We start from the raw sequence: 26,053 nt of genomic DNA on the forward strand, positions 1-26,053 counted from the left end.
CCCTAAAGGCGGGGCCCTCTTTTTCCCATATACTTGCCTTTCTCCTGAAGGCTTCCAATGTGGGTTTCAACTCAATTGCAGCTGCGATACAGGCAGGGCTCAAGTTCCTTCCTCCGCTTCCCAAGGTTCTCTTGCTGCTCGCTGCCGTTTGGGCGATCCCGGTGCAGGCTTTCTCCCATTCACTCGACAAAAAGGTCGGTGGCGCCAAGAAAGGGAGGCATGCGCCGAGCTCGTCCTCCTGGTGCGGCGATCAAGAGCAGGCAACTGCCACCTGTCTGGCTCAGAGCCTGCCACATCCGAGTCACGGCACCATTTATGTTGCAGAACCCAGAGTCAGAGAGACCACGGAGTGAAGGAAAAAGAGATTCTTTATTTAACGCGCGGGCTTAAGGCTGGAATCGTTTCCAAAGAGCCAGAAGCCCCGATTTACATTAGCACATTGGTTTTATAGACATTGTGACACATATGAAACGGCTCCTCCTCCCCCTCCCGCATGGGGTTGCAATCCTCAACATTTTTTCTCTTAGCACTATTGTTTATAATACAAGAACTGGGTTATAGGGTAGCCATGATAAGGAGAGAACAGAAGAGAACAAGATATACAATTGTATGACTTTTGACAAGATAAGGAATTCCTGTGTCTCGTCAGCTTACAACAATATATTCAAGGGAGAAAGAGCTCAGCAAGAACATGAAGCATGAGACTGCATGAGGCTACTTAGTCTGACCCCTGATATGGCTGCTACACTGGTTGTAAATAATAATAATAATATCATCAATTAGTGCTCAGGGATGTGAGACATCAAGTTCTTGGATGCAATAACTTAAAATTCGATGGTGTCAAAGTAAATATTGATGATAGCGGGGGTAGGGAGAATAGTTTTACTTAGTCATGTGTCCCAAAAGAAATGACATTTTTCTATTTGCATTTTTACTTCAGTGCCCATTCCGTCACTCTCTGCCTTCTACACATTGTATAATGATATCTATCTCCTCCCTTGCCCATCCTTTCATACTACAGGAAATTTTCTTTCATTGTGCAGAATGTGTAATGCTTCCTGCCATAATATATTGGTCTTCAGGTGATGGATCAGTATGCTGTCTGAACCAGTGGCACCATTTTAAAAACAATGTTGTAAGAAACAGAAGTAGGAGAGAGAGAGAGAAACAGAGAGGGGGACAGATGACAAAATGCAAAAGAGAACAGAGTTCCTTTCTACTAATTTCTGTAAAGAAGAGGGGAATTCAACCAGTGCAATACCACTCCTGCCCTACAACTTATACCTGCCAAAATCCCCTCCTTACACAACTATTATCGTACAGGAACTCTCCTTTCCATCTTTCACCATTCTTCATGCAGCTTTAGTTATAAAATTGCATTTGCAGCTAAGTGTATAGTCCTTGGATGTAGCCTATGGATCCAAGTGCAAAGCTACAGATAGTCTTTGTAGTCTCAAAAACAAAAGATGGACATGTACAGTTAAAAAATAAAATGACTTCCCCTTTTGTAGGTTGGGTTTAATGGTGGATCTTGGGTCTGAAAAAGTTCAAAACTTTGGTGAGAATACATTACTGTCCACCTAAATTAAGAGGTAAAAGCAGTTTTTAAAAGATGAAGAAGACCTTGTTGCTATCAGTTTTATGACCCTTTTTACTGTTGAAAAATCAGAGCGAGCACAGTCCAGTTGTTACATTTCCTTTGTGTTGACAGGTGTCACTATGAAAACAATTGAGTGAGGATTAAGTTAGCATTTCCACTGTGGTTTGAATGGCATCTGTACTCTGCCTTGCATGTTCTTGTGATTTTGACTGATGCTTGAATTCAAGCCCTTTAACATCCGATGACAACACGTGATATATGAGAGAAATAAACTCTCAGCCTCAGAAGCGTTTAAACACTCGTTTAAGTTTAAGAAGCGTTTAAGTTTTTTTTCATGTATTTTAATTGTATAGGAAATGATTCAAAAGTGGATGGCTTGGTAAATTTTGAGAAACTAAGAATGATTGCCAAAGAGATTCGTCAAGTCATCAGAATGACTTCTGCTAACATGGATCCGGCTGTAATGTTCAGACAAAGGTATGGCATTTGAAATGGAAATGGGGGTGGATATAGACCAGGCAGTAATGTGTTAATGTTTATATTTTATTTAATTTCGTTGTTCATTAACATTTATCATGGGAAAGTGAATGAGAAATAAATGTAGATGTTCTGTTAATGCTGGTTGCAATGCTTGAGTGGAGGTCTAAAAACTGAACACCTAACAGTTTACTTAAAAAAAGAAGTTAACACAGCATATTTCAGTATATGAATATTGAATAGAAAGCAATTTAACAGGGAAAACCCAAATATCGATAAGTCAATGCAGTTAGGGATCTGTAATTTTTGGCATTGAAAATGTAACTCAAGATATCATTAAAATGGAACTATCATGTTTAAAATCAGTTGTAATACGATCAGTACCAATAGGTAATTAATTTGCATTGCCCTTGAGATAAATTGCAACCATCTATATAAAGGAACAAGTACTGCAATTTAGATGGGAAAGGAAGTGATTCTAAAAAACACCATCTGCAAACGTAACTTGAGGTTGTTCTCCCCCTCCCCAAACATTGTCTTTTTGATTCCAACCCTTTTGTTCTGTGTGTTTCTGAGTCACCATGTATTATAACAAGTGTTGTCTCTGTATTCCATTGGAAAAAAAATTCTCACTGTTCTGAAAAGTGTTTTTACCTGATTGAAATTTTCATTTCTCTTTTTTCCTGTCTGCATCCTTTTCCTTTCTGACTTTCAACTGTGATTTCCCCCCTTTGCTTTTCTTTTTAAATACATGCTTCATTGTATATGGCTCTTGCTTACAGGAAGAAGAGGTGGAGGAGTTTGGGGTAAGTGTAGAGATTAATGCAACTAAGACTTTAAAAAAGTTATGCAACTTTTAACATTCTGCATCCTCATTAGTGCATGCACCTGAACAAAAGCATGCATTTTATTAACACTGCAATGGTTGTTTCTAACTATTCCCAGACTTGAGGGAAAACAGGGCCATGATGATAACTTAGATTCTAGACATACCTGAATGCACTTGTATTGGAGGAAAAGGCTTTTGCATTGCTCTAGTCAAAACAGAATGATGTACAACTCTTATTAAGCTCAGATTAAATGTTTTTATTGTCTGTTAGCTAACTCTTCCTGAGTGTCAGCTACAGCTTTAAAAATAATTGGCCCTACATTAAAAAAATGTCTATTAATGGGTGTCTGTCTCCAGCCCTGTCCCCCAAATAATCCATAGAGGAATTCCATGGTTCTCAACATATTTCCTTCAAAAATCCAGGCACTTGGTTGAATACCACTGCCTGGAGTTGCAAAAGGAAGAGGAATGGCCATCTATGTGGAGGCCCTAGAAGACACTAGGTGCTGTCATCAGCAAGTGACTAGAGGCAGAAGGACCCAGGTCCCACTGCTCAGGCCACTGCCTGTTCAGAAGCCATACATGATGATAGCACTCCGTGCACATTGGTAGTAGACGCCTGTGGGTAGGCTCAGCTATGACTAGTCCAACCATTGTCATTGTCAACCATGGACCTGCCACACCCACAGGAATTCCCAGCAAGTTTTCAAAAATTTATTTTCCTAAGGTTATGTGGATGGAGTGCACCTGTAACTGAATTCCCATGTTGATGGAATTCAGCAGCAACCTTACAAATATCAAATCCTTAAACAGTTCAGTATACATAGAATGATGAGTAAAGTTCCATCTCCTTTTTTGTATTTATTGATTAGGCCAAGAAGCAGAGTTTCAGTGTGTTCCTGTTTTTACAATTAGTAACATAGATTACTTGATGCATCCCTGCATCTTGTAGATGTATCAAATGACACTGTGGCCAATTGGTCTTTTTACTATCTTGATGCAGTGGTTCCCACCTACTTATTGGCAACAGGTGGCTCCAGTTTTGGGACTAGATGGTGCATAGAGAGGCATGAATAGCTTTCTTCTCATTAAGGAAAAGTTGAAAAGCCCTGCTTTAGGTGGTTGTATCTTATCACATTTTATTGGAAATATTGGTCGTTCCTTGAATGTACGTGAAGGACCAGTATGGCCAGTATCACTGAAGCTAAAATTTTAACCTACACATATCAGCTACATACACAGGCAGCTAGCCCCAATTTCCAAAATCCATTGTTTGACTCCCTTTGGATTTCGATTCTGTCTGTTCACACAAAGGATCGCACATTAAATGGCTCCTTCGATTCAAATGAATGGGAAGCTATTCCAAGCAGTGAAGCTATATATAGTACATATTGGAACTCTTGTGCTCAGACCGTATCACTGGATTACTGTGGTATTCATAATATATCCATGCTGTCATGAGAACATTATTCATTGTTATATACACCACTGAAGACAGGAAAAATTATCAGTTACTGCTGTAACGCTAAAGCGAGATGATATTGCTGAGATATGGAATCTGCAGAGAACTTAACTTGAAATTCGTTTCCTTGAGAGATTTTGTGGAACCTTTTATAGTAATAAAAAATACTAGTTTTGATTTCAAGAATGGACAAGATTTAGATTTTCAATGTTAGTAATGTTAGCTATGGGAAGCAACAAATAGACAATAGCAACAAAGACATTTGCTCTTGACTGCCTAGATTCAGAATAAAGGACAGACACCCATCTCTGTTTTGTTTAACATATGTTTAAACATTTACTTGTGAAAGTTAACGGAATATGAGCCAATACTATGCCTGTTTTAATAAAAAGATACTTAAGGGAGCTTTCAGTTGGCAAGGTGTTAAAATTATCCATAGTGTATCTTAAACCAAATTCACCAGGTGGGTGGCTTTATAATCTTGAATGCTATCAGTTACATAACTTGTCTTTCCATCTTGTGATTCATGAATGTTTATAGTTACAAAACTTTCCCATGTTAAATCTGTGCAACATTTTGAGCCTGTTGCTGCTCTGATATCAACACATTAGTGAGCAGTCCTCATAACATTGTGAATTTGTGTTTATCTAAACCTGTTATTCCTTTATTTGTATTAGTTTTGACTCAGTGTGTGCTTTGTTTTTGAAATAAAACCTTTCTTCCTTCTTGCGTCTCAAATTCCTATGTTTTCTGCCTACTGAACGCTTGCTGCATCTATTGGGAAGCATAAGTATTTCAAAGCATATACCACTTGGCTGTGTCCCCTATTGAAATATTGAAAAACTGGGCTAAATGGTTCCATCGTTTAAAAATCAGCTTCATAAACATTGGTAGCCCACCTTTTAAAGTAATATACATGGATGATGCTTTAGCAATGTTTCTGTATCTAATTTTTTTTGTTTAACTTCAGTGTGCATGCATGTCAGAATAAAGCTTAGGGTGCAGTCCAAAGTGCATCTTGAAGCAGATACTAGGGCTCTCTCACATGCTCAGAGGCCTGAAAAATAGTGGCCCCTGGAATTGGAACTTGTCCTTGAAAGTGAAAGGTGCACTCAAAGATATTAAAACAAAAGTATTGTAAGATTCCTGACACGCAAGAAGCCTGAGTATACGTGGAATGTTAATGGGTTTTATCAGAGAAACAGCAGGCTTCTTCCTTATCTGACATTCTACCTTATGACTTGTCAGAAACATTCACAGTTTCTATCCCGTTAGATCCTGATACCTTCTACTTCTGCCCCTCTGTTCCTCACTGTCTTCACAGCTCCTCCCTGCTTCTTTTACTGGAAATACGTTATCATTTCCTTTCCCCTTCCTGCCCCTATTACATAGTATGATAGAGATCTTAAATTCTTCTCCTTTCCTAGTTTTCTATATAGGGATCTCTGGAAATGTACCAGAATACTTCGCTCAGTCATTTCCTCTTGCTTTCATGCTCCCCCCACCTCGTTTTTTAATCATTAAACTTACAATAAGGCCAAAGACCTTCAGATTCATGTTCCTTCCTCTAGCAATGTCTGGGTCCCATGAGTGTGGAGTTTCATATGTGTGCCAGCATGAAAATGTGTTACTTTTTAGCTTATTTCTGATTAATATCTCTTTGCTATCATGAAACATGTAGTTTTTATTGAGCCATTAATGCATTTTTGGCCAAATTCAAACACTTGCAAAAGAATTATTTTTTAAAACTCCAAAATAACCTCTCTGCAGTTGGGGTATCTCACTTGTCCCTTCCCTAGCAGCAGCAGTTTCCTATGCTGAATTGGAGGATGTTTGTCAAGATGCCCAAAGTTTTATAGTTGCTTCTCAGGGTCTGTTAGCAAGGGATCAAAATCCTCACCAGTCTTGCTGAGTATAACTCACATGGCATTTAAGATTGGCCATATGTGGCTGGGAATTGCAGTCCAACACATCTGGAGGACACCAGGTTGGGTTGGTTTAACTTGACCAAGATAAATTCTCTGTTCTGCTTCACAGTAAAACGGGAGAAAATTGGGAGCTTTCAAGTACAAGCTTTTAAAGATAATAAAATGTACTTCCATTTAATTATTAAGCCGCATGTCTAATGAGAACAAAGCTTTTTTATGTCAAATAATTTTACAGATAAGGTGAGCATTTGTAGTTGCTGAAGACTCTAAAGGCCTTCATAAGAGATGATAATGTTATATCTGTTTTCATAACACCATGTTCCCATTCTACAAGCACTGATCACAGTCCCCATGTATGCAGTTCAGTGACACTGCTTTCTCCAGTAGTTTCCCCCACTGAAATAAAACCATAAAGAAAAACATCCAGTAGTGTACACACCACACACACATATACACCCCTCTTGATCACAGCTAATATGCTTACCTTTTGTTTTTCAAAGAACACAATGCAGTCTTCTGATCAATAGCGGAAAATGTAATTACCAGTTTGGAATGGCATTCCAGTTTGTTCAGGAATGTGTTGAAAACTATGAAGATCAGTTGCTCTTATGCAAGTTGTTGTTACTAGAGGATAATATCGATCCAGTGAAGTGAGATTCTGCTTTTTGTTTTATTGAAATCCCCCCCCCCCCAATTTCTCAAACATTTGAAAGCTGAGAGAGAGAGAAGGAAAGGGTAATTCAATAACCATTTTGCTCATACTTCAGTGTGCTGGGTCCAATTTACTTTAACAGCACTGAATTCAGAATGGCTGGGAAATTCTTCCATTCTAAACCCAGTATTGAAATAGGATTTTTAGTGTAGGTCTGAAGGGCCCTAGTTACATGTATTAGGAGGAACTTACGTAGCATTTTGCTCAGTTCTTGATCATTGCACACTTTTTGCTTAGTAATTCTTTTCTGGACATATTAACTCTGTTAGCGGTTTTACAAGTTACTTTAGAACAAATGTTGTGTTAACACTATTCGTCTCTTTTTAACTTGACATCAGCATGCGCTTCTAATGGAAGAGTATTTGTGCTTCAGTGTTTGCTGCTTTTATTCCTCGCTACTGAAGTGAAACTGAAGCTTAACTGTCTGGATGTCTTATTTTTACAGGTCACTGAGTCAGGGCAGCACAAACTCAAACATGTTGGACGTTCAAGGAGGTGCTCACAAAAAACGGGCCCGGCGCAGCTCCCTACTAAATGCAAAAAAGTTGTATGAGGATGCTCAGATGGCTAGGAAAGTCAAACAATACCTGTCCAATCTGAATGTGGAAACGGATGAAGAAAAGTTCCAATTAATGTCAATTCAGTGTGAACCTGCATATAGCACTTGTAAGTAAAAATAAAAATAGGTAGGTGGTTGAATGGGCTCAGATGGCCTGTGATGTTAAATTGGAAGAATGTTTGTATGGTCCTTTAGACTAAATGTTATAGTAACATAATTATGAGCACTGTTTTGATTCAGGGTGAATAAATATATATACCAGCAGATACTGCTAAAAAAAATTTAAGCCTATTTGGCATCCTTTTGGGGTTTGGTTGAGCTGAACAAACTTGAGTTGATAGGACTTACTTTTGACCTTCAGGTAATCTTTGTGCATGTCACCAGCCTGCCAAAAATCCCATAGTATAGTGGATCTTTTTTCTCTTTTTTGGCCAAGTTACCACTTTACATAATTAAGGAATGATAAAGGTAACATAGTGTGAATGGCAAGAAAATGAAAGGACAAAATAACATCCCAGATCAATAGTTAGAAGGACATAGGTAAGTTAAGTATTTCATTATAGTGGAAAACAAGAAAATAGCAGAGGAAAAGCAGTATGCGGTTTTTATTTTTTATTTATTTATTTCATTTCTATACCGCCCAATAGCCGAAGCTCTCTGGGCGGTTCACAAAAACTAAAACCAAACAACACACAATAAAACAATTTAAAATATATAGAACATTAAAACCACAATATAACAATACAACCACAATAAAACCTAGCAGCAGTACAGGAGTTTAAAATACAGATTTAAAACAGCAAAGATAAAAATTTAGAAAGCTAAAATGCCTGGGAAAATAAAAAGGTCTTCACCTGGCGCCGAAAGGAGTACAATGTAGGCGCCAGGCGAACCTCACTAGGGAGCTCATTCCAGAGTCGGGGTGCCACAACAGAAAAAGCCCTCCTCCTAGTAGCCACCTGCCTAACTTCCTTTGGCAGGGGCTCACGGAGAAGGGCCGCTGATGATGATCTTAAGGTCCGGGCAGGCACATATGGGAGGAGGCGATCCTTCAGGTAACCTGGCCCCAAGCCATTAAGGGCTTTGAATGTTAACACCAGCACTTTCAATCGGGCCTGGAAACGGACTGGCAGCCAGTGCAGCTGGAAAAGTACTGGCGTAATATGAGCTCGCAGGCCAGTCCCTGTTAATAATCTTGCTGCCCTATTTTGGACCAGCTGAAGTTTCCGGACCGTTTTCAAAGGCAGCCCCACGTATAACGCATTGCAGTAATCCAGACGAGAAGTTATCAGAGCGTGGATAACTGTAGCTAGGCTATCTCTGTCCAGATAAGGGCGTAGTTGGTATACCAGCCTAAGCTGATAAAAAGTGCTCCGTGCCACTGAGTTCACCTGTGCCTCAAGTGACAGTTCTGGATCCAAGAGCACCCCCAAACTACGAACGTGATCCTTTAGGGGGAGTGCAACCCCCTCCAGAACAGGTTGAATATCACCTAGCCGGGAAGACGAACCACCCACTAACAGTACCTCCGTCTTGTCTGGATTGAGTTTCAGTTTATTAGCCCTCATCCAGTCCATTACCGTGCCCAGGCACTGGTTCAGAACAGCCACTGCCTCACCTGGTTTTGATGAGAAAGAGAGGTAGAGCTGGGTGTCATCCGCATATTGATGGCACCTCAGCCCACACCTCCGGATAACCTCCCCCAGGGGTTTCATGTAGGTGTTAAACAGTATGGGGGATAGAATAGAGCCCTGTGGAACCCCATGGCACAATTGCCTCGGCACAGAGCAATAATCCCCCAGCACCACCTTCTGGAATCGGCCATCCAAGTAGGAGCGGAACCACTGTAGTGCAGTGCCTCCAACTCCCAACCCAGACAACCTATCCAGAAGGATACCATGGTTGATGGTATCAAAAGCCGCCGAGAGGTCCAGGAGAATCAACAGGGTCGCACTCCCCCTGTCCCTCTCCCGGCAGAGGTCATCCCACAGGGCGACCAAGGCAGTTTCCGTTCCAAAACCAGGCCTGAAGCCCGATTGAAATGGATCTAGATAATCCGTTTCATTCAAGAGTGCCTGGAGCTGTCCTACAACCACCCGCTCAAGCACCTTGCCCAGGAAGGGGATGTTGGCCACTGGCCTATAATTGTTAACATCCTCTGGGTCCAGGTTAGGCTTTTTCAGGAGTGGTCTAATTACTGCCTCTTTTAAAGCAGCAGGCACCACTCCCTCTCTCAAGGAGGAATTTACAACCTTCTGGACCCAGCCGGACAACCCTTCCTTGTTTGATTTAATAAGCCATGAAGGGCAAGGGTCAAGCACACAAGTGGTCGATCGGACTTGGCCAAGCACCTTGTCCGCATCCTCAGGCCTCAGTAACTGAAACTCATCCAATAAAACTGGACCAGACGGTGCTCTGAACGCCTCTACCAATGGAACTGCATTAATGGTGGTGTCCAATTCATGACGAATCTGAGCGACTTTATCCTCAAAGTGCCGCGCAAACTCGTCACAGCGTGCTACCGAGGGTTCCACCGTCTCTCTCCCTGGCCCAGAATGTAACAGGCCGCGAACCACTCGGAAAAGCTCCGCCGGACGACACTGAGAAGATGCAATGCTGGTGGAAAAGAACTGCCTCTTTGCCACCCTCACCACCACAGAGTAGGCTCGATAGTGGGCTCTTACCTGTGTTCGGTCAGACTCAGCACAAGTTTTCCTCCACCTGCGTTCTAGCCGTCTCCCCTCTTGCTTCATTGCCCTCAGCTCAGGTGTATACCAAGGAGCTGGCCGGGCTCTGCTCAGAGGGAGAGGGCGCTTGGGCGCAATCGTGTCAACCGCCCGAGTCATCTCTGCATTCCACAGAGCGACCTGGGCTTTGACAGGAGCACCAGCCATACCAGCAGGAAAATCCCCCAGAGCCCTCTGGAATCCATCGGAATCCATTAATCTCCGGGGGCGGACCATTTTAATAGGTCCCCCACCCTTGCAGAGGGAAAAGGCCGCCTAAACCTCAGCAGGAAGTGATGTGACCATGACAAAGGGACAGATGTTAATTCCTCCACTTTCAGATCACCATCCTCCTGCCCAGTCGAGAAAACCAGATCAAGCGTGTGTCCTTTTATATGCATTGGGACAGCCCCATGGTTGTCATGGCGGCCATGAAGTCCTGAGCCGCCCCGGATACAGCGGCCTCGGCATGGAAGTTGAGATCCCCCAGGACCATCATCCTGGGGGTCCTCAACACCAAGTCCGAGACCACCTCCGTCAGCTCAGGCAGGGAGTCTGATGGGCAGCGGGGTGGGCGGTACACCAACAGAATCCCTAATCTGTCCCGGGTACCCAACACAAGGTACAGACACTCAAGATCTGCACTCGAATGAGCAGGAAGCCTGGAGAGGGAGATTGAATTCCTATAGACCACGGCAACCCCCCCTCCCCGACCCTCAAGTCGGTGTTGGTGCTGCACTGAGTACCCAGGAGGGCACAGCTGGGAGAGAGTGACCCCTCCCAGTTCCCCCACCCAGGTCTCAGTAATACATGCCAGGTCAGCCCCCTCATCCACAATCAAATCATGGATGAGGGAGGTCTTATTTTGGGCCGACCTGGCATTCAGCAGCAGCACCACCAGACCCGAGGGCAGACTGGTAAGGCTGCCAGGAACCATCAGGTTGGGAGAAGAACCAGAAGAGGGGACAGCTGTAAGGTGTCTAGCCCCTCTTCTCCTCAGCTGGCCTGTTAATCCCCCAACGCCATACCTCCCCCTGCCCGTGACCACAGATATGGTGGCACCTCTCTGACTCCCTGAGTTGCCCAATAGTCCTCCCAGGCACATATTAAAATATTAAGATATAAAATACACAACAGTTTAAAAGAATATTAAAAAGATAAAAGAGAACAGCAGCTAAGAAGGAGCAGATAGTCCACGTTTGCCCCTTCCCCTGGTCTTTAAAGCTGCTGCCCTCTGCTGCTGCTGCTATTTGCTGCTGGTGTTGTGGCTGCTGGTGTCTCTGGAGAGGCAGGTGGGTAGATCTTGTGACTCCAAGTGCGATGCTAAGTGCGCACTTAGCGTCGCACTTGGCGCGACGCCGAGGCGCACGCCGAAGCGCTGCCTCTGGCAGCCCCGCCTTAAGTACCTGTGGGCGGGGGCAGAAGCAGGCTCAGGCTCAGGATCACCCGGTGCAGCTGCTGGCTGGTCCTCCTTCCCCAGGCTCCTTCCCGAGCAGCCTCTGGCAGCCCCGCCTTAAGTACCTGTGGGCGGGGGCAGAAGCAGGCTGAGGATCACCCGGTGCAGCTGCTGGCTGGTCCTCCTTCCCCAGGCTCCTTCCCGAGCAGCCTCTGGCAGCCCCGCCTTAAGAACCTGTGGGCGGGGGCAGAAGCAGGCTCAGGATCACCCGGTGCAGCTGCTGGCTGGTCCTCCTTCCCCAGGCTCCTTCCCCCTTGATAATCCACGCTTGCCTCCAACACTGCCATCTTTTCGGCACCAGGTCAAGACTGCCCTCTACTCCCAGGCATTTAATGGCATATGATGGGGGTACTTACTCAGCTGTCTTGAACAGGTCTGTTACTGAAATTTATTGAAATGGTTTTTAGCTATTTAAACTGTTTCTAAATTTTGTATGTTCAACAATTTTTAGATTACGTTTTATTTAATGTTTTAATGTTGTAGTTTGTATTTTTTCTGTATTGAATTGTTGTGAACTGCCCAGAGAGTTTCAACTGTTGGGCAGTATAGAAATGAAATGAAGTGAAATAAATATAATAATAATCCAAAGGGGCTGTTGCAGAGGAAGAGTTTATAGGCCCTTGCAACCTGTGCTATTCAGTAAATTACTAATTAAATTGCAAAATTACACATGATTAAGGTTACCTAAATTCTGACAAGCATTCTTAATACCATAACATAAATGCAAGCTTTCTGGAGAGATTTGATTCTCTAGACCTTCTCTTTTATGTTCCTTTTTATCAATCCCTTCGTTTTTTAAAAGTTTCTTAGGTGACCTTAGGTGAGCCACACTTTCTCAGCCATGGCTCCAAATCTTTAGTAACTGAATAACAACGTTGGCCTGCCCTATAAAATTGTTGTAAGGATTATAACTACATTTGGAGGTTAGTTGGGTGGTGGCACCGTGTTTGTGGAATTCTATCCCTGCAGAGGTTCACCAGGTGCTGAATCTTAGTTCCTTCCAATACCAGAATAAGATCTTTTATTTGCCCAGGCCTTTTAACCTATTTTTATGGTGCTGATATTACTAGGCTCTCCTGCTGTTTCAGTTATTTTTATAATTGTTTTATTTTTGTTCTAAATGTAAGCTGCCTGGAAGTATTATTATTGTTGTTGTTATTATTGGAGTTAATGTCTTGCGACTAAACTTATTCTAGGCTGACTTGTGCTCACCCCCCCACACACACATCTGGTTCACATGTAACGCTAATTCTCCTTGGGTTAATTAACCTGCGGGGCGCACTGGCCACCATTTTGAATATATGCGCCATGGCTTGTCATGTCATGCGATCCCGGGTGGCATGGGTTATGCAAGGGTTAAGCAAACCTTGGATAACCCTAGAACAATCCATGGGTTGGGTTGTTCTAAGGTTGTTCTGGGGTTATCTGAACCAATTTGCACCATTACTAGTTTCAAAGCTTTACTGGATGTAGGCATAGCAGCAGATCTAGGATTTAACATTGTTGTGAAGCTTCATGGTAGTGAAACTTCATGGTAATGAAAAATTAAACAGTATAGCTTATGTTATGAATTAAGTCTGCCACCTAGTGGAAAACTGGAGGTACCTTTTTGAGGAACAGGAATATATTTCAAATGTCCTTAGTCACTTGCATCCAGATCAATGGGTTGGATCCAAACCTAGTCATACTTGGATTACATCTGTTGAAATTAGTGGAAAGAGTTATTCATGACTCTCTTAGATCCCATTGATTTCATTGGGTCTAGTCACTGAAATATGACTAAGTCTGGATCCAGCCCAGTATTTGTATTAGTGTATCATCTGCTATTTCAATAGACATTACTTTTTAATTATGTGATTCTTGAGTTTATGAAAATGGTAACAACTTAGAGTAAAAGGTTATTGAATTCCTTTTCTTCACCATGTCAGTGACAAAAAATTTAAGTGAAAGGCGAGGTGCAAAAGCTGCAGAAATGTCTCCGATGCCACTGAGGTCTGTTGGTCAAACCACAAAAGCCCATTTACATCAACAAAACCGAATGAGTCAAGTCCTTCAAGTTCCAGCTGTTAATTTGTACCCCATTAGAAAAAAAGGACCAGCAAAAGACCATGTCACTTTCAGTGAGTATTATATACAATGGTGTTTTTTTTTTAAAATCAAATTGCTATGTAAAACTGGTAGAGATTTTGCAAAAGTGGCTTTAAACTTCTCTTACAGCATCTCAAATTTGCTTCCATTGTGATACAGTCATATCAAAGCATAACAATTCATTATATTAGATTATGAAACATAGCAGTTTTTGCAGCTAATGGTTTGTTGTTGGAGGGAGCAATCCTATGGCTGCTAGTCAGCGGCTAGATGGCCATTGGATATGTGGTTTTCCGGGAACCGACCTTCCCCCCTTCCGTGCCGCCTTGCAGGAGTGCAGAACAGCCCCATGCTTGGAAGAGGAGTGCAGAGCAGCCAAAACAGGGCGTTCCAGGGGGCATTCTGGGGTGAGGAAGGCAGAAATGCCTGTACGACACATCCTGTGTGTTGTCTGGCAGCCTCCTCCCCGCTCTGCCCTCCTGCAGCTAGACAGTCAAAACCAGCTGTCTAGCTACAAATGCAGGGCAGGAGAAGCGCCGAGGGAACGATCCCCTCCGTGCTTCTGCTGTCCTGCGTTGGATAGGCAGTCGCCTCCAAGTTCGGAGGCAGCTGCCTATCCCCATAGGATTGCGCCCTTAATCATTTATATCCCAGTTTTCAGTATATAAATTCTCCCAAGGTTGTTTACAAATAAAATCCATATGGAATAATAATATCAAAAGAGTCACAATATCAAAAGTTAACACTCCATCAAGATCTTTCAGTTGGCTTTGTGTGGGGCAACTGCCTCTCCCCTGTTCTCATCTTTGCGTAATATACTTGATGAACATCCATTTGTCAGTTGAAACATTTCTTCCAGTAAGTTCAGAGGTATCTTCTTTAATAAAAAATACTCAGGAAAATAACTTTTGTCTTAGTTTGCAGTTTGCAACACCCTTGCAATCTGGCAATGATATATTCACCAGTGTTGAATATCAGTTGTTTCAGTGGTGACTTGGGCTGACAGATAGAGAAATAGCCCTCATGGCACTGTGTTGTGTAGAGCTGTTTTGGTTTCCCCTGGCCTTGAATGCCTCCTGATCCTATAAGCAAAGGTCACAAATTATGTCCAGGTTTAGTAGCCAAAATTATTCTTCTAGCCAGCAAGAATATAATAAAAGTGCCTCTGGATACATGCTTTTCATTTCTACCCAGCCCGTGCCAGCCTGCTCATCCTACAGAATTAAGGAGCAAGGCAGTGCAGATAGCATTGTTCCTCATAAGCTGGAGTCCCCTGCAGGTCTCTTTCTGAAAATTAAACATTGCCTCCATTTCCCTGGTAAATGCAGCCCAGCAATTATTTGTTTTCAAAACCAGGTTAAAAAGACTAGTACATGGTCTTTCTCCCCCCAAAAACTCACATCAGATTTTTCTTCCTTCCGTGCAGCAGCTCCCCTGCACAACTCAGTCTTTTGTTTTGTTTATCTTAATCTGCCTGTAGAAGGCAGAAGTTCTCTCTCTCCCTTTTTGGTGTAAAAAGTGAAAATAAGAGAAAAAAGCTAGTTGCAAGTGGGGCTGGGGAACTGCAGAAGGCTGCAGAAGCAAAGAAGTAGGCAAATAAAGAAAGATTTGAAATGGCTGTCGGCCTTTTCCCATCCAGTCAGTCAATCAATTTACAAAGCAAACCTTCCTGTTCTTAAAAAAATCCTTGCAACTGGAATGCAGGAGCTTGTTGACTGGGAGGTATTTTGAAGAAATGTATATTCCCAGGTTGAAAGGTGGAACTGCTTTGTTTCTCCTATGAATCCTGCAATGTATGTTGAATCCATGTAAACAAGAGAAGGGTTATTCACATTCTGTTAAATTCTGTTGTTTTGATCAGTCTTAAGTTCCTGTGTGTTCTGCCTGCTTAAATAATGTCGCACCTTCCAGCTGAATGAGGCTCACTTTGCCAAGAAAGAGCCAGTTTTGGATCTGGATTGAACAAGCATGCTGGTGCATGCTGCTCAATCCTTCCCGCTTGGTTCCTCCTGCCAGTAGGAACAGCTAAACAAACCAGGAAGTTTCCATCTGCAGTTTGTGTATCATCATGTCATTACTGGGATCTTTGACTTGTTCCTCTCACAGCAAACCGGAATCATAAGCCAGAACAAACCTTGGCTTATGATTCTGGCTTGTTAGGAGAGGAACAGTCAGGGATCCTAGTTTGGACATAATGCTACACAAACCATAGACGGAGGCTTGCTGTTTGTTTATCAGATCCTGCTGTCAGGAGAAGCCAAGTGGGAGCAATCGGACAGCCTGCACCAGCATGTTAGCTCACTCTAGAATATTCTGGCTTATTGTTTCGCAGCCATTGTGAATCTGTGTGAAAGGGCCCAGGAGTAATTTCAGTCAGTGGGCCCTTGCAGTTCAAGCATCTTGGGAAACCAAAAGATTCCTTGTAGGAATTCTCCAGTTGGAATTGAGTGAATAAACATTTTTATTTTCTATTGGATGCATAGGTACAGGTTCACCTCAGAAGTCAATGAGTTTGTCTGAAGAAGCAAATAGTAAAAAACAAGCAGAAGACAATATATCTATGGCTTCTTCTCTGCATTCCAGCCCTCCTGCTTCTCCTCAGGGCTCTCCACGCAAGGGTAGGAATAGCCACATTTATTCTGATATCATGGGGTCTAATGTACTGTTCCTCAGTAAACTCAAGAGATGGATTTGGGATAGTTATAATGAACATACTTTTATTAATTGGGGAAAAGGCAATAAATTGCATCTGTTCATGTAAAGCATTAGTGTGTCTGAATGTTTTAGGATTTAAAAAAATTGTACATTACTCTCCAGTCACAATATTTACATTTTATGTCTGTCTTTGGACTTGGCTGACGTGGGCGTAATTCATAATTACTGCTACATTCTGCCTTGTATACAAATTAGTGTAACTTTTTTATCAGTAGGAGAAATCTGTCTATTCTACTGCTGTGTGTTCTTATGTATGTGCTGTGTGTGCTTGTCTTTTATGTGTTTTTATTTTATATATATATCAAAGAACCACGCGTGTCGTTTCTTTGGATATTTGTCAATTCTTGTTGTGCTGAGGTTGCCAAAAGTTACTGTTGCCTAGAATTCTTCTCCATAAACACATGATTTTTGTTAATTCTCATATCACTACAGGAGGATTGCATTTTCTCTTTCTAGTTTGATTTCATTTGTTTCACTTGTTTTCAGTTCTTTTTCCCTTTAAGAACAGTCTTATTTTGATAAAAGTAGACTCTGTCCTGTTTCATATTTGCGTTAAAATCTCATTACAGAGCTAAAGTTAGATGATCTGTTCTCTTACTAATAAAACATCCACATCTTTGTCACTATTTACTTAACTGCAGGTTATACCCCCCTTTTTTACTGTATCCAAATATATCATTATGTAGATTAAAAAACAAAAAGAGTATTCATTTTACTGTCAGTATGTTATTTACTTTGTGTGTTCCTTTCTTTGTAGCTGGTAACCCCCAGAGGTCTGATAACTACAGCCAGATTAATTTCTCTGGCTCATCCTCATCTCTTGCCAGTGAAACAAGCAACAAAAACAGCGGACAACGAAGCTATGGAATAGGTGGGGCTTATTTGCAAAAGAAAATCCAGCAAATGACTAGCAGGACAGAAGAAAGATCAGTCAGTACTGAAAAGAGAGAAAGTGAGGATGCTAGAGAAAAGACAGAGCTTGTGTACAAGCCCAGGAAAAGAATGGGGTCCCCCTTTGGAAGATTCAGGGAAAGGAGTATCTCCAGGGAAAGACCAGCTTTCACCCATGACATGGAGGCAGAGTACATGCACAAGAGGGATAGAAGTGAGAAACAAAAGGACATAGACAGTAATGTGTTGCATACAACCAGTAGCCATGGAAACAGTAGCTCTCTAATGTGGTTGTGTCCACAGTTGAGGCACAAAAGAAGGAAGACTGTATGACTCGCTGTTCTGTTTATAATGGGCTTTAACGTTGTATATGTATTCAACTATGTTAAATATTTTCCTTATTAATACCTGAGGTGCCATTTTCGGGTCCCCCCCCCCCCAAATATGCAGATTGCTGTTGGCATGATAAATTCCTTTTGCGTATGTATGTCACTTGTGCATTTTGAATATTAAATCTGGAAGGCTTTTAGCAGAATCAAGAAAACCTTTTAATTTCCTTAGATGCTTCTTAGAAGGCTATCCAATACATTCTGCTGACGAGGACCGCTTTTTCCAGTTTTGTTTTAGAAGTGGATTCATAGCTCAGCTTCAGTTGCAGATTATATCTCTTTCTGCAGCTGTCCAGCTGTAGGCTCTGTGCAGAGGTGAAAAGCCTGCAAATGATTCATGGGTCTGTGCTGTCACATGTAAAATACTGTTTCACTATGTGTGTGTGTTTTATTGTCATGCTTCCTAGCCTGCTCTCACATGCAAGATCCATTCACTCATACAAGCAGCAGTGTACCTCCTTGTTGATATGCGACTGCATGGAGAGAACTTCACATAGCAAGCCATTTATTTGGGTGAAGCAACTCTGTATGCAATTCCAGCCCTACTAGTGCAGACAGTTCATGCACTGTGCAGTGGTGTGGATGAAATAAACAAAGCTATATAGAACAGCAGCTTCACACACAAAGTTTGACGTGTGGCTCTTCCTTCAAGCATTTGAAGTGGGAAGCACATGATATGCATATAGGAACCAAGTCTTGTATCTTACTTGGAAGGAAATCCCACTGAGGTCCATGGACTTCCTCGGGAGTAAGCATTGCACCTTAATCTTTTGTATGGTTTAGAGCTCTCAGCTAGTTACAAATATACAGTAGCATGATTCAAGTATTTTGAGACTTGCAGATTAATTTTACTTTTTTAATAATAATAATAATAATAATAATACAGTTTTGTATGTTTTGTGTATTGGTTTAATTTTACTTTCCAACCTGTTTGATGATAAGAAGTTTCTATTTTTAGTATATACATAAAATTATTTGCTATGTAGATAGATATTACCCTGCATGTTAATATTGGAAGAAGATGAATTTAATCTAAAATAACAATTTGAAATGCATTTGCTTAATTTTAAGTTATATCAGTCCCTCTCACTTGATAAAATAACACAATTTTGATTACTCAATGTTTTACTCCTCACCAGTGGAATTACATTTAAAACTCTACATACCTCCAAGTTTGAGTATTGATTTTGGCTCCAAAATGCTAGTTTACTGTCATTTGATATTATTGCCGCATGTATAAATCCATAGAGGCCAACACGGGTTTTTTTCCTCACAAATAGCAGTTCAAATATTGTATAATTTCTAAATAAAGCTGTTAAATCTTGGCCATGATGCACAGAAGCATGTATGCCATGCATCTTGGCCATGTTTGCACATATCCAAGGACTATTTTGGGGAGAGGGCAGAGAAGCTCTTAGTAACTGCTACCACTGAACCTTCAAACTATTTCTTGAAACTTTTCCTCCATCCCCAGTTTAAAAAGCAATTTGGGAACTTGGCACAAGAGCATATGGGAATGCAAGGGCAGAAATAACATACATGTTCTTGTTGGAATTTCCCTTTCAAACACCAAGACTGCAAACTGGTTTTAAACTTGTGAGTTCAGTGAGTGCAGCTACTGAAGGAGATGCTACGCACATGTTTCCCTGGATCGTAGTTGATATCCTTAAAGAACCAATGGATTATTTGAGGATTGTTTTCCTCTCAAGCCATGCCACTCGGGTTTGGATGACATGGTAAGCCACACCTGGGTGGGTAATTCAGCAAATGGCGCCCAGCACACCCCAGCATGTGCCATGGCTTTAACAGGCTGCTGTGGCTTGTTTAAACCATGGTGATTGTGCGAACCAGATCATTATGTTGGAATGGCAGTGATTCATGCTTGTCTCTCTGGAGGTGAGCACAAAGGCTCATGGTGGACAGAGAAGATACTTGGAGGTTTTAGCTAACAGACAGTAGGAGGGGAAAGCGTTAAGCCAGCCATATTCAACTTGGTGTTCTCCAGATACTTTGGGCTTCAACTCCCATCAGCTTCAGCCAGCATGGCCAATAGTCAGGAATCCTGGGAGTTGTAGTCCAAAACATCTGGAAGGTACCAGGTTGGGAAAGGCTGCATTAAGCAGTCCCTCCCACCCTGCCAGTCTTCCACTCCCAAATGTAGTTTGCAATGGTGATTTTTATAAAATAACATGGCAAAGTAACTCACAACTCCATGTCACGTCTAGTTTGTATCTCAGAAGCTTGCTGGGTTTGCTTAAATTAATCATGAGAACTGCCCATGCTTATTGCAAAAAGCTAAAGCCAAAAGTGCGATATTTACTTGCCACTAAGGTGGAAGTTTTGTCCTTTTGTGCAATTTTAAGGTAAAGTTTTTCCTTGGCATGATTGTGTTGGCAGGGGTGTACATCTACATAGTGTGCAGTTTTCTTAAGTGCTTACACAAGTTTCTACAACTCCAGAACACACACTACATACTCCAATACATGCACCAGTTAAAAAACCTAGGAAGTTCAGAAGGCAGATATGAATGTTCAAACTCTTTATAAATATAAAACTCTCCTTGACCCTCATATTCTCAAAATTCAAGTGGCAGCTAGAGGAAATTATTCAATATCACTGTGTGGCATTCACACAAACTATTAGGTAATTTTTTCAGTTTGAGTTAATATGCCTCTAGAAGCACTAAAAATGGATAAAGGCAGCACATACCTCATTCTCACCATTCTTTCAGTTACTCTTGCTGACAAAATTGAAATTCAAGTGAGTTATGGTTAGCTGTTTATATGAACATAACTTTCTCTCTCCTTAAATGCTTCTATTTGATACTGCTTTCTTGTCCTCTTCGTCATTCTCAGTTCAGACTGGCAGATGAGAAAATTAGTAGCCTAAGTATCCTATTGAGAATGAGACTTTCTCAGCCCTAGCCACCTTATATGCAGCTGCATGTTGAGAACAGTGCTTCAGGATTAGTGCCCACAATTTCTTTTCAACTTGTACCCTGATTGCTATCATCTTTGAAGTTTCTTCAACAAAGTTCTAAATCTTTCTTGAATGTTTGCAAGCTTAATACTTAAAATTAATAGCAGAATAATAAAAGTGACTGCTTCTCGGTGTTGTTCAATTTACAATGCTGAAGAGCTTTATTTCAGTTGCCTGAAATTCAAAATTTATTTGAAATGCTTTTCAGTGGAGACATAGGCCTGGCCTACTTAGGTAACAAAATGAGATGATAGAATTTTCCTACTCTCCACACCCACTTAGGCATCTGATGAATAAAGATTCACATATTGGTAATAACCATTCTAGCCCAACCTATTTCTAGCCCACTCTAGTTTTCTCCTTGCAGGTTGTGTGTGTGTGTGTGTATGTGTATGTGTATGTGTGTGTTCAGAAATGTGAAGTGGTACAGTTCATTCTACTACCTCAACATTTTACACCTGATTCCTACCTCATTCTACTGCATGTGTAGACCATATCATGAATAATGCCTATTCAAACAATGCTTCTGCACAACCTTTTCATGCAACAAAATAGGGAATTAAGTCCCAGGTTTGCATGTCATCTCATCCCTATAACATTTGTAGAAGGTAATGCCTAAAGAGGTAGGGGGTCAAATAGTTCAGGTTTCTCAGTGTGGGCATTGTAGGAATTTCTCTTCAGTAATACCAAGACCTCAAGCTGGTTTTTAAGTATGGGAATTCTCTGTGGGCAGGTATCGATCAGTGGTGGGCAGACTTGCAGGCTTGCGGAATCTTGGTTGTTGTTTTTTACTAGAATTCTTAGATCCACAATTTGGAGCCAGGGTCAAAAGAACCGGGCCACTAAAGGACATAGTGGCCCGGTTCACACATAACAACCCATTGGTTATTTAAACTATAGGTTGTTGGGGCTGCGATTGATTGAGCACACTGCTTTCCACATGCTACTTCCACTTTAAATCAGCATTCCGAATAAAATTCCAGGAATGGGTGTTTTGGAAAGCTGATTCAAAGCAGAAGTAGGGAGCAAGTGGTAGCAGTGTGCTCACTCATGCCTGCACAGCCCCACCAATTTCTGGGTTATTTTACCCAGGAATTGGTGTTATGCGTGAGCTGGGTCAGTGTCTCTGAGCACATTTGTGGCCCTGGAATTTGTTTTCAGCACCAGAACTCATATCTTAATCCTTCCACCAAAAATCCACTCTTGGTTTCTCCCCCACCCAAAGCTCTACTAGTAGTACTAATCTACTTTGTGCCTATCCATGGGTTAGTATACTTTTCTATATTCATTGGCAGGGTTTGTTCCTCTGTAATCTGGCTTATAATTTATGAGCAGTGTGCTTCTAGTGCTGCCTGATTGATCCTGCTGCAAGCAAGCATAGCTAAAAAAACCTACATACCTTTCTTTGGTCCATGCTTTATTTAGTATGATGTGTGAACCTGAACATCTGGCTTGTCTGTCCCCTGACAAGCCAGAAAAATAACCCAACATGATAAGTCAGGGTTACAGAGGAACTCTGTCTTATTGTGGTGGGTGAACCAGGTCATAGTAAGAAAATACGTGTGAGAGTTAAGCCCTACTCAGGCATGCTGAAAGTGGTTAAAGTAAACAGATAAAGAGAGGGAGCACACTACTTCCTCCCCCTCCCCACTTGCCCCCTTGCGTATGTCCATTGCCCTCTACTCATAGAGAGTTTCTTTTTGAAGAGGAGAGTCTCCTGTATTCATGGAGGCTGTCCACACAATTGAGAACCCACCATTCTCACTTATGTAGAGAGCCTCCATGGTTCTCATCAATTGGAGAATCTCCCAACAATATCATTATTTTCAGAATGGGAAGTAGAACAAAAATAGGCGCTGTCATTTTAATTAGAGGTACTCTAACAGAAGGCAGACAAAGCCAAACACCCAATACAATGGCCGCATTGTTGAGAATTCTGACCTATTGTGAACAAGCTGTATGTGGGTGCACACAATTTATTCAGTACACTTTGCTCCTGCCCACTAGTATGACTATAAAACAAACCAGGAAGGGCTTGTTTAGTGTGTTGTTCATACCAGCGATTCTGACTTTTTGCTCCCTTCACAAGCTTAATTTAAATCTCACTTATGGGGAACACAATAATAACTATGCGATATCCCTTCATTTTGTGGGTTTAGTTGGGAGTTTGGCTTTGGTTTGGGAATTCCCATTTTTGTTCCACTTCCCGTTCAGTTCTACTTCCTCATGGCGAGTTCCTTTATCTACATCTAGCTTTTGAAGAAGTCCTACCTGTTGCGCTCCGAAGTCTTTTGCTCTGTTTTTATTATACTGTGTCACAAATAACTATGTGAAGGAAAGCAATGCACTTTATTGGAGGGGGTACACATTTATCTTGTCCCTCTAATTGTCAAAAGTAATGAATGAAGTGTTCCATTCTACAGTCAGTTTTTATTCTTTTCTTTTGAACAAAAAGAAGCTCAGTAGCATAAAACGAACAATGAAAGAAAACATACTGGGAGGGTGGGGAGCGATGAAGTAGTAGAAAGCATGTATGTAAAATAAACCATGTTGTGTAGCTCTATAAAATATAAGCTGTATGAATTTTTTCTTTAAAAAAAAATCCCGTTCTTCTCCTGTCATGTTTAGGCTATGCCCTGATCCCATCTGCCAAATCTGAGAATTTTTCCGATTCCAGCCACAGCGAGATCTCTTCACGGTCCAGCATTGTGAGCAACTGCTCAGCAGACTCCATGTCTGCAGCCCTTCAGGATGAGAGGTGTGTGCCGCAGGCTGTGGTGGTGGTAGATTCAATAGGAACAGTGGAAAGGAAAGAGCACCTTCAATCATCCTCTGAATGCAACCAGCCTTGCCCTGGGTAAGGAATGATTGACTGATGCCCAAGAGAGTAGTGAGAAGATTTTACATTCAAGCCATTTACTGCCCATGGTGTAATCATGCTTACAGGTATTATTAGCCCACTGAAAAGTGCTCAGCACTCTACAAGAGAACAAGGCATGCTCTTAGAATTTTAAACAGGTTATGATTTCCTCTATATTGGTAGGCCTTAAATTGGTGTATTATTAATGCACATGCAAGAAAATGCATTAAAACTATCTGAAATTTAACAAACTGCCTCTGGAATGGCACTAGGTGCCGAATGTTCAAAGACGTTATCCTGGCAAACCCTAAGAAGACTCACTCTTAAAAATGCGTTCCAGTTTTAATGTACAGCATGAGCACAGTGGTTCATGACAGTCTTTTAATGGCTGTGCTAAGTAGGAAATTCGCTTCCAGGCTTGTGCCTAAGGCATGTTGTTGGAAATCTAGTTTTCTCTGTTCTAAAAGCCAGCAGAAGGCTGGACGATGCCAGTTATAACTAAAGCTTGCAGGGCCTGAAGTACTTTTCCCAGCCTTGATGTCTTTTGAAATAGAATTCCAGGCATGCACAGTTTATGTGGCACTGTAGTTTGGAGTGCACATTGCTGGGAGTAATTGGACATGTCGGGATATGTATTGTCAATGGCTAATTTATAAAGTTTATTTCCAAGGTTGCTGCATCATGTGCCTTCAGTCCATAGCCTTAATGATATAAATTGATTAAAGTTATTTTCCTTGCCACCACTTTTACTATATTCCTCCTGGTTCTGAAGTGTTTTGCATGTTAATTTGTCCAAGTTCTTTGTAGCTGAAGGACAAGCTACATGTGATACTATATGTGTCATAAAGAACCACATCAAATTCAACTCCCCCGCCACCATTAATTTAGCAAGCATGGGTTGGGGGTGATTTTCATCAAGACCACAGCCCAGGGGTGAGTGGGTAATAACCCTTTCCTCCCCGCTGCATTCCCAACAAAAATTTTCCTCAGCACTCCCATTTGCATTTTCCTATGTCTGCTATTAAGAAAATAAAACATGGATGTGGTTTCTAATTATGTGTTTAGTGTCATGTGTATTTCGTCCCTGAGGCATGACTGAAGTAGGAATTTGCATGGAGATTGGAAATACTGAAGTTATTATTGAGATACTGAAATTATTATTATTTGCAAGGAAGTACCATTGTAGCATCAATGTGTAATTTTATAATTCTCGCAGGTGAAGACTCTGGGGTTTTTTTAGTTTGAGAGAGAAGAACTGAGATTATAGAAGTAAACATTTGCAGCTCTGTTGGCAGAGCCTGGAAAGACTTGGCTTTCAGAAAACCACTGTTCCATGAAAAACAACATAGTAATAGATACAGGAGGAAATCTTAGATAAGAGTTCAGTGTAAACCCAACCCACACAAGCAGTGGCAAAGACAGCTGTTGTAGTCACATTCTCATTTTTGCTTAATGTCAGATGTTTTGACAATGTTCAAGCTCTGAAAAATGCTCTACTTGTCCAGATGTAAAAAGCTTGAAAAGACGGGTGAACATTTTACAGACTTCGTTTTAACACTGGGTGGTATCAGCATTGAGTTGCTTGCATGTTCCATTCACCAATGGCTTTTTTTTTCTTCCTAATTTATGTCTTCTACTTCAGTTGGCCACTGCCTAGACCTCCAGTGATCCGAGGGCTACCTGTCCCATCCTCCATGAGCACAGAGGAGATTTCCCATGAGCACATCACAATAGAAGCAGCAGATAGCGGTCGTGGAAGCTGGACCTCTTGCTCAAGCAGTTCTCACGATAACTTCCAAAATATCCAGAACCAGAAGGGGTGGGACCTCTTAAACTCTTACCGCCACACTCATTTAGAAAGGGCCATTGCCGAAGTGGAACCATCCAGCTGCTGTCCTGAAGAAACTCTTTTGCAGCCCCACCCCCACTCAAATAGCAGGCAGTCCAAAGCTGGCATGGACTTTGACCAATCCCGGCAAAGCTGGGCCTCGTCGAGTTCTCTGTCAGACTCACATGAATCCAACTACGGGACGATAAAGCGGAAAGGACTTGACAGCTTAACGGCAGAGCAGGCTGATGTTTTGGACCCCAAAGCAGGCAGTGATACAACTTACAAAACTGTCACGTCGAGTACCGAGCGAGGCCTCATAGGTAAGCCAAGTCAAAAGCCCATGGAAGCTTCCACAGCTGTTATGTATTACGTTATTATGCTGTTAAGAAATGACATCAGCAGATCTGGGGGCCAGATTGCATGTTAAAAATCCGACTTGTACACATGTTTTCAATCAAATAAAGTCTCAGACGAAGTGTTTCCAGACCTCCTTGGGAGCAGGGGTGGGATTTAAAGTATCCCAGAACAGTACGCTTTTTATTGCCTTGCAG

General features: G+C 41.7%; 1 protein-coding gene across 8 annotated transcripts in view; it reads left to right on the forward strand.

Annotated features, from left to right (window-relative positions):
* RAPGEF6 (Rap guanine nucleotide exchange factor 6) overlaps positions 1-26,053 on the forward strand; it is a 213,981-nt gene that overhangs the window by 174,368 nt on the left and 13,560 nt on the right. For 5 of the 8 annotated variants that reach the window (XM_084838888.1, XM_084838894.1, XM_084838890.1 and 2 more), the window contains 8 exons: positions 1,954-2,077; positions 2,860-2,883; positions 7,454-7,674; positions 13,678-13,869; positions 16,321-16,455; positions 17,310-17,423; positions 23,440-23,668; positions 25,314-25,822. In XM_084838888.1, the coding sequence (XP_084695014.1) occupies positions 1,954-2,077; positions 2,860-2,883; positions 7,454-7,674; positions 13,678-13,869; positions 16,321-16,455; positions 17,310-17,423; positions 23,440-23,668; positions 25,314-25,822 (1,548 nt within the window). The remainder of the gene's footprint in view (positions 1-1,953; positions 2,078-2,859; positions 2,884-7,453; positions 7,675-13,677; positions 13,870-16,320; positions 16,456-17,309; positions 17,424-23,439; positions 23,669-25,313; positions 25,823-26,053) is intronic. The other 3 variants (XM_084838891.1, XM_084838892.1, XM_084838893.1) reach the window with 2 other exon arrangements.

The sequence above is a fragment of the Heloderma suspectum genome, chromosome 2 (genome assembly GCF_057233095.1).
Source record: "Heloderma suspectum isolate Gila_16-S chromosome 2, 16-S_ref, whole genome shotgun sequence".
NCBI classification, from domain to species: Eukaryota; Metazoa; Chordata; class Lepidosauria; order Squamata; family Helodermatidae; genus Heloderma; species Heloderma suspectum.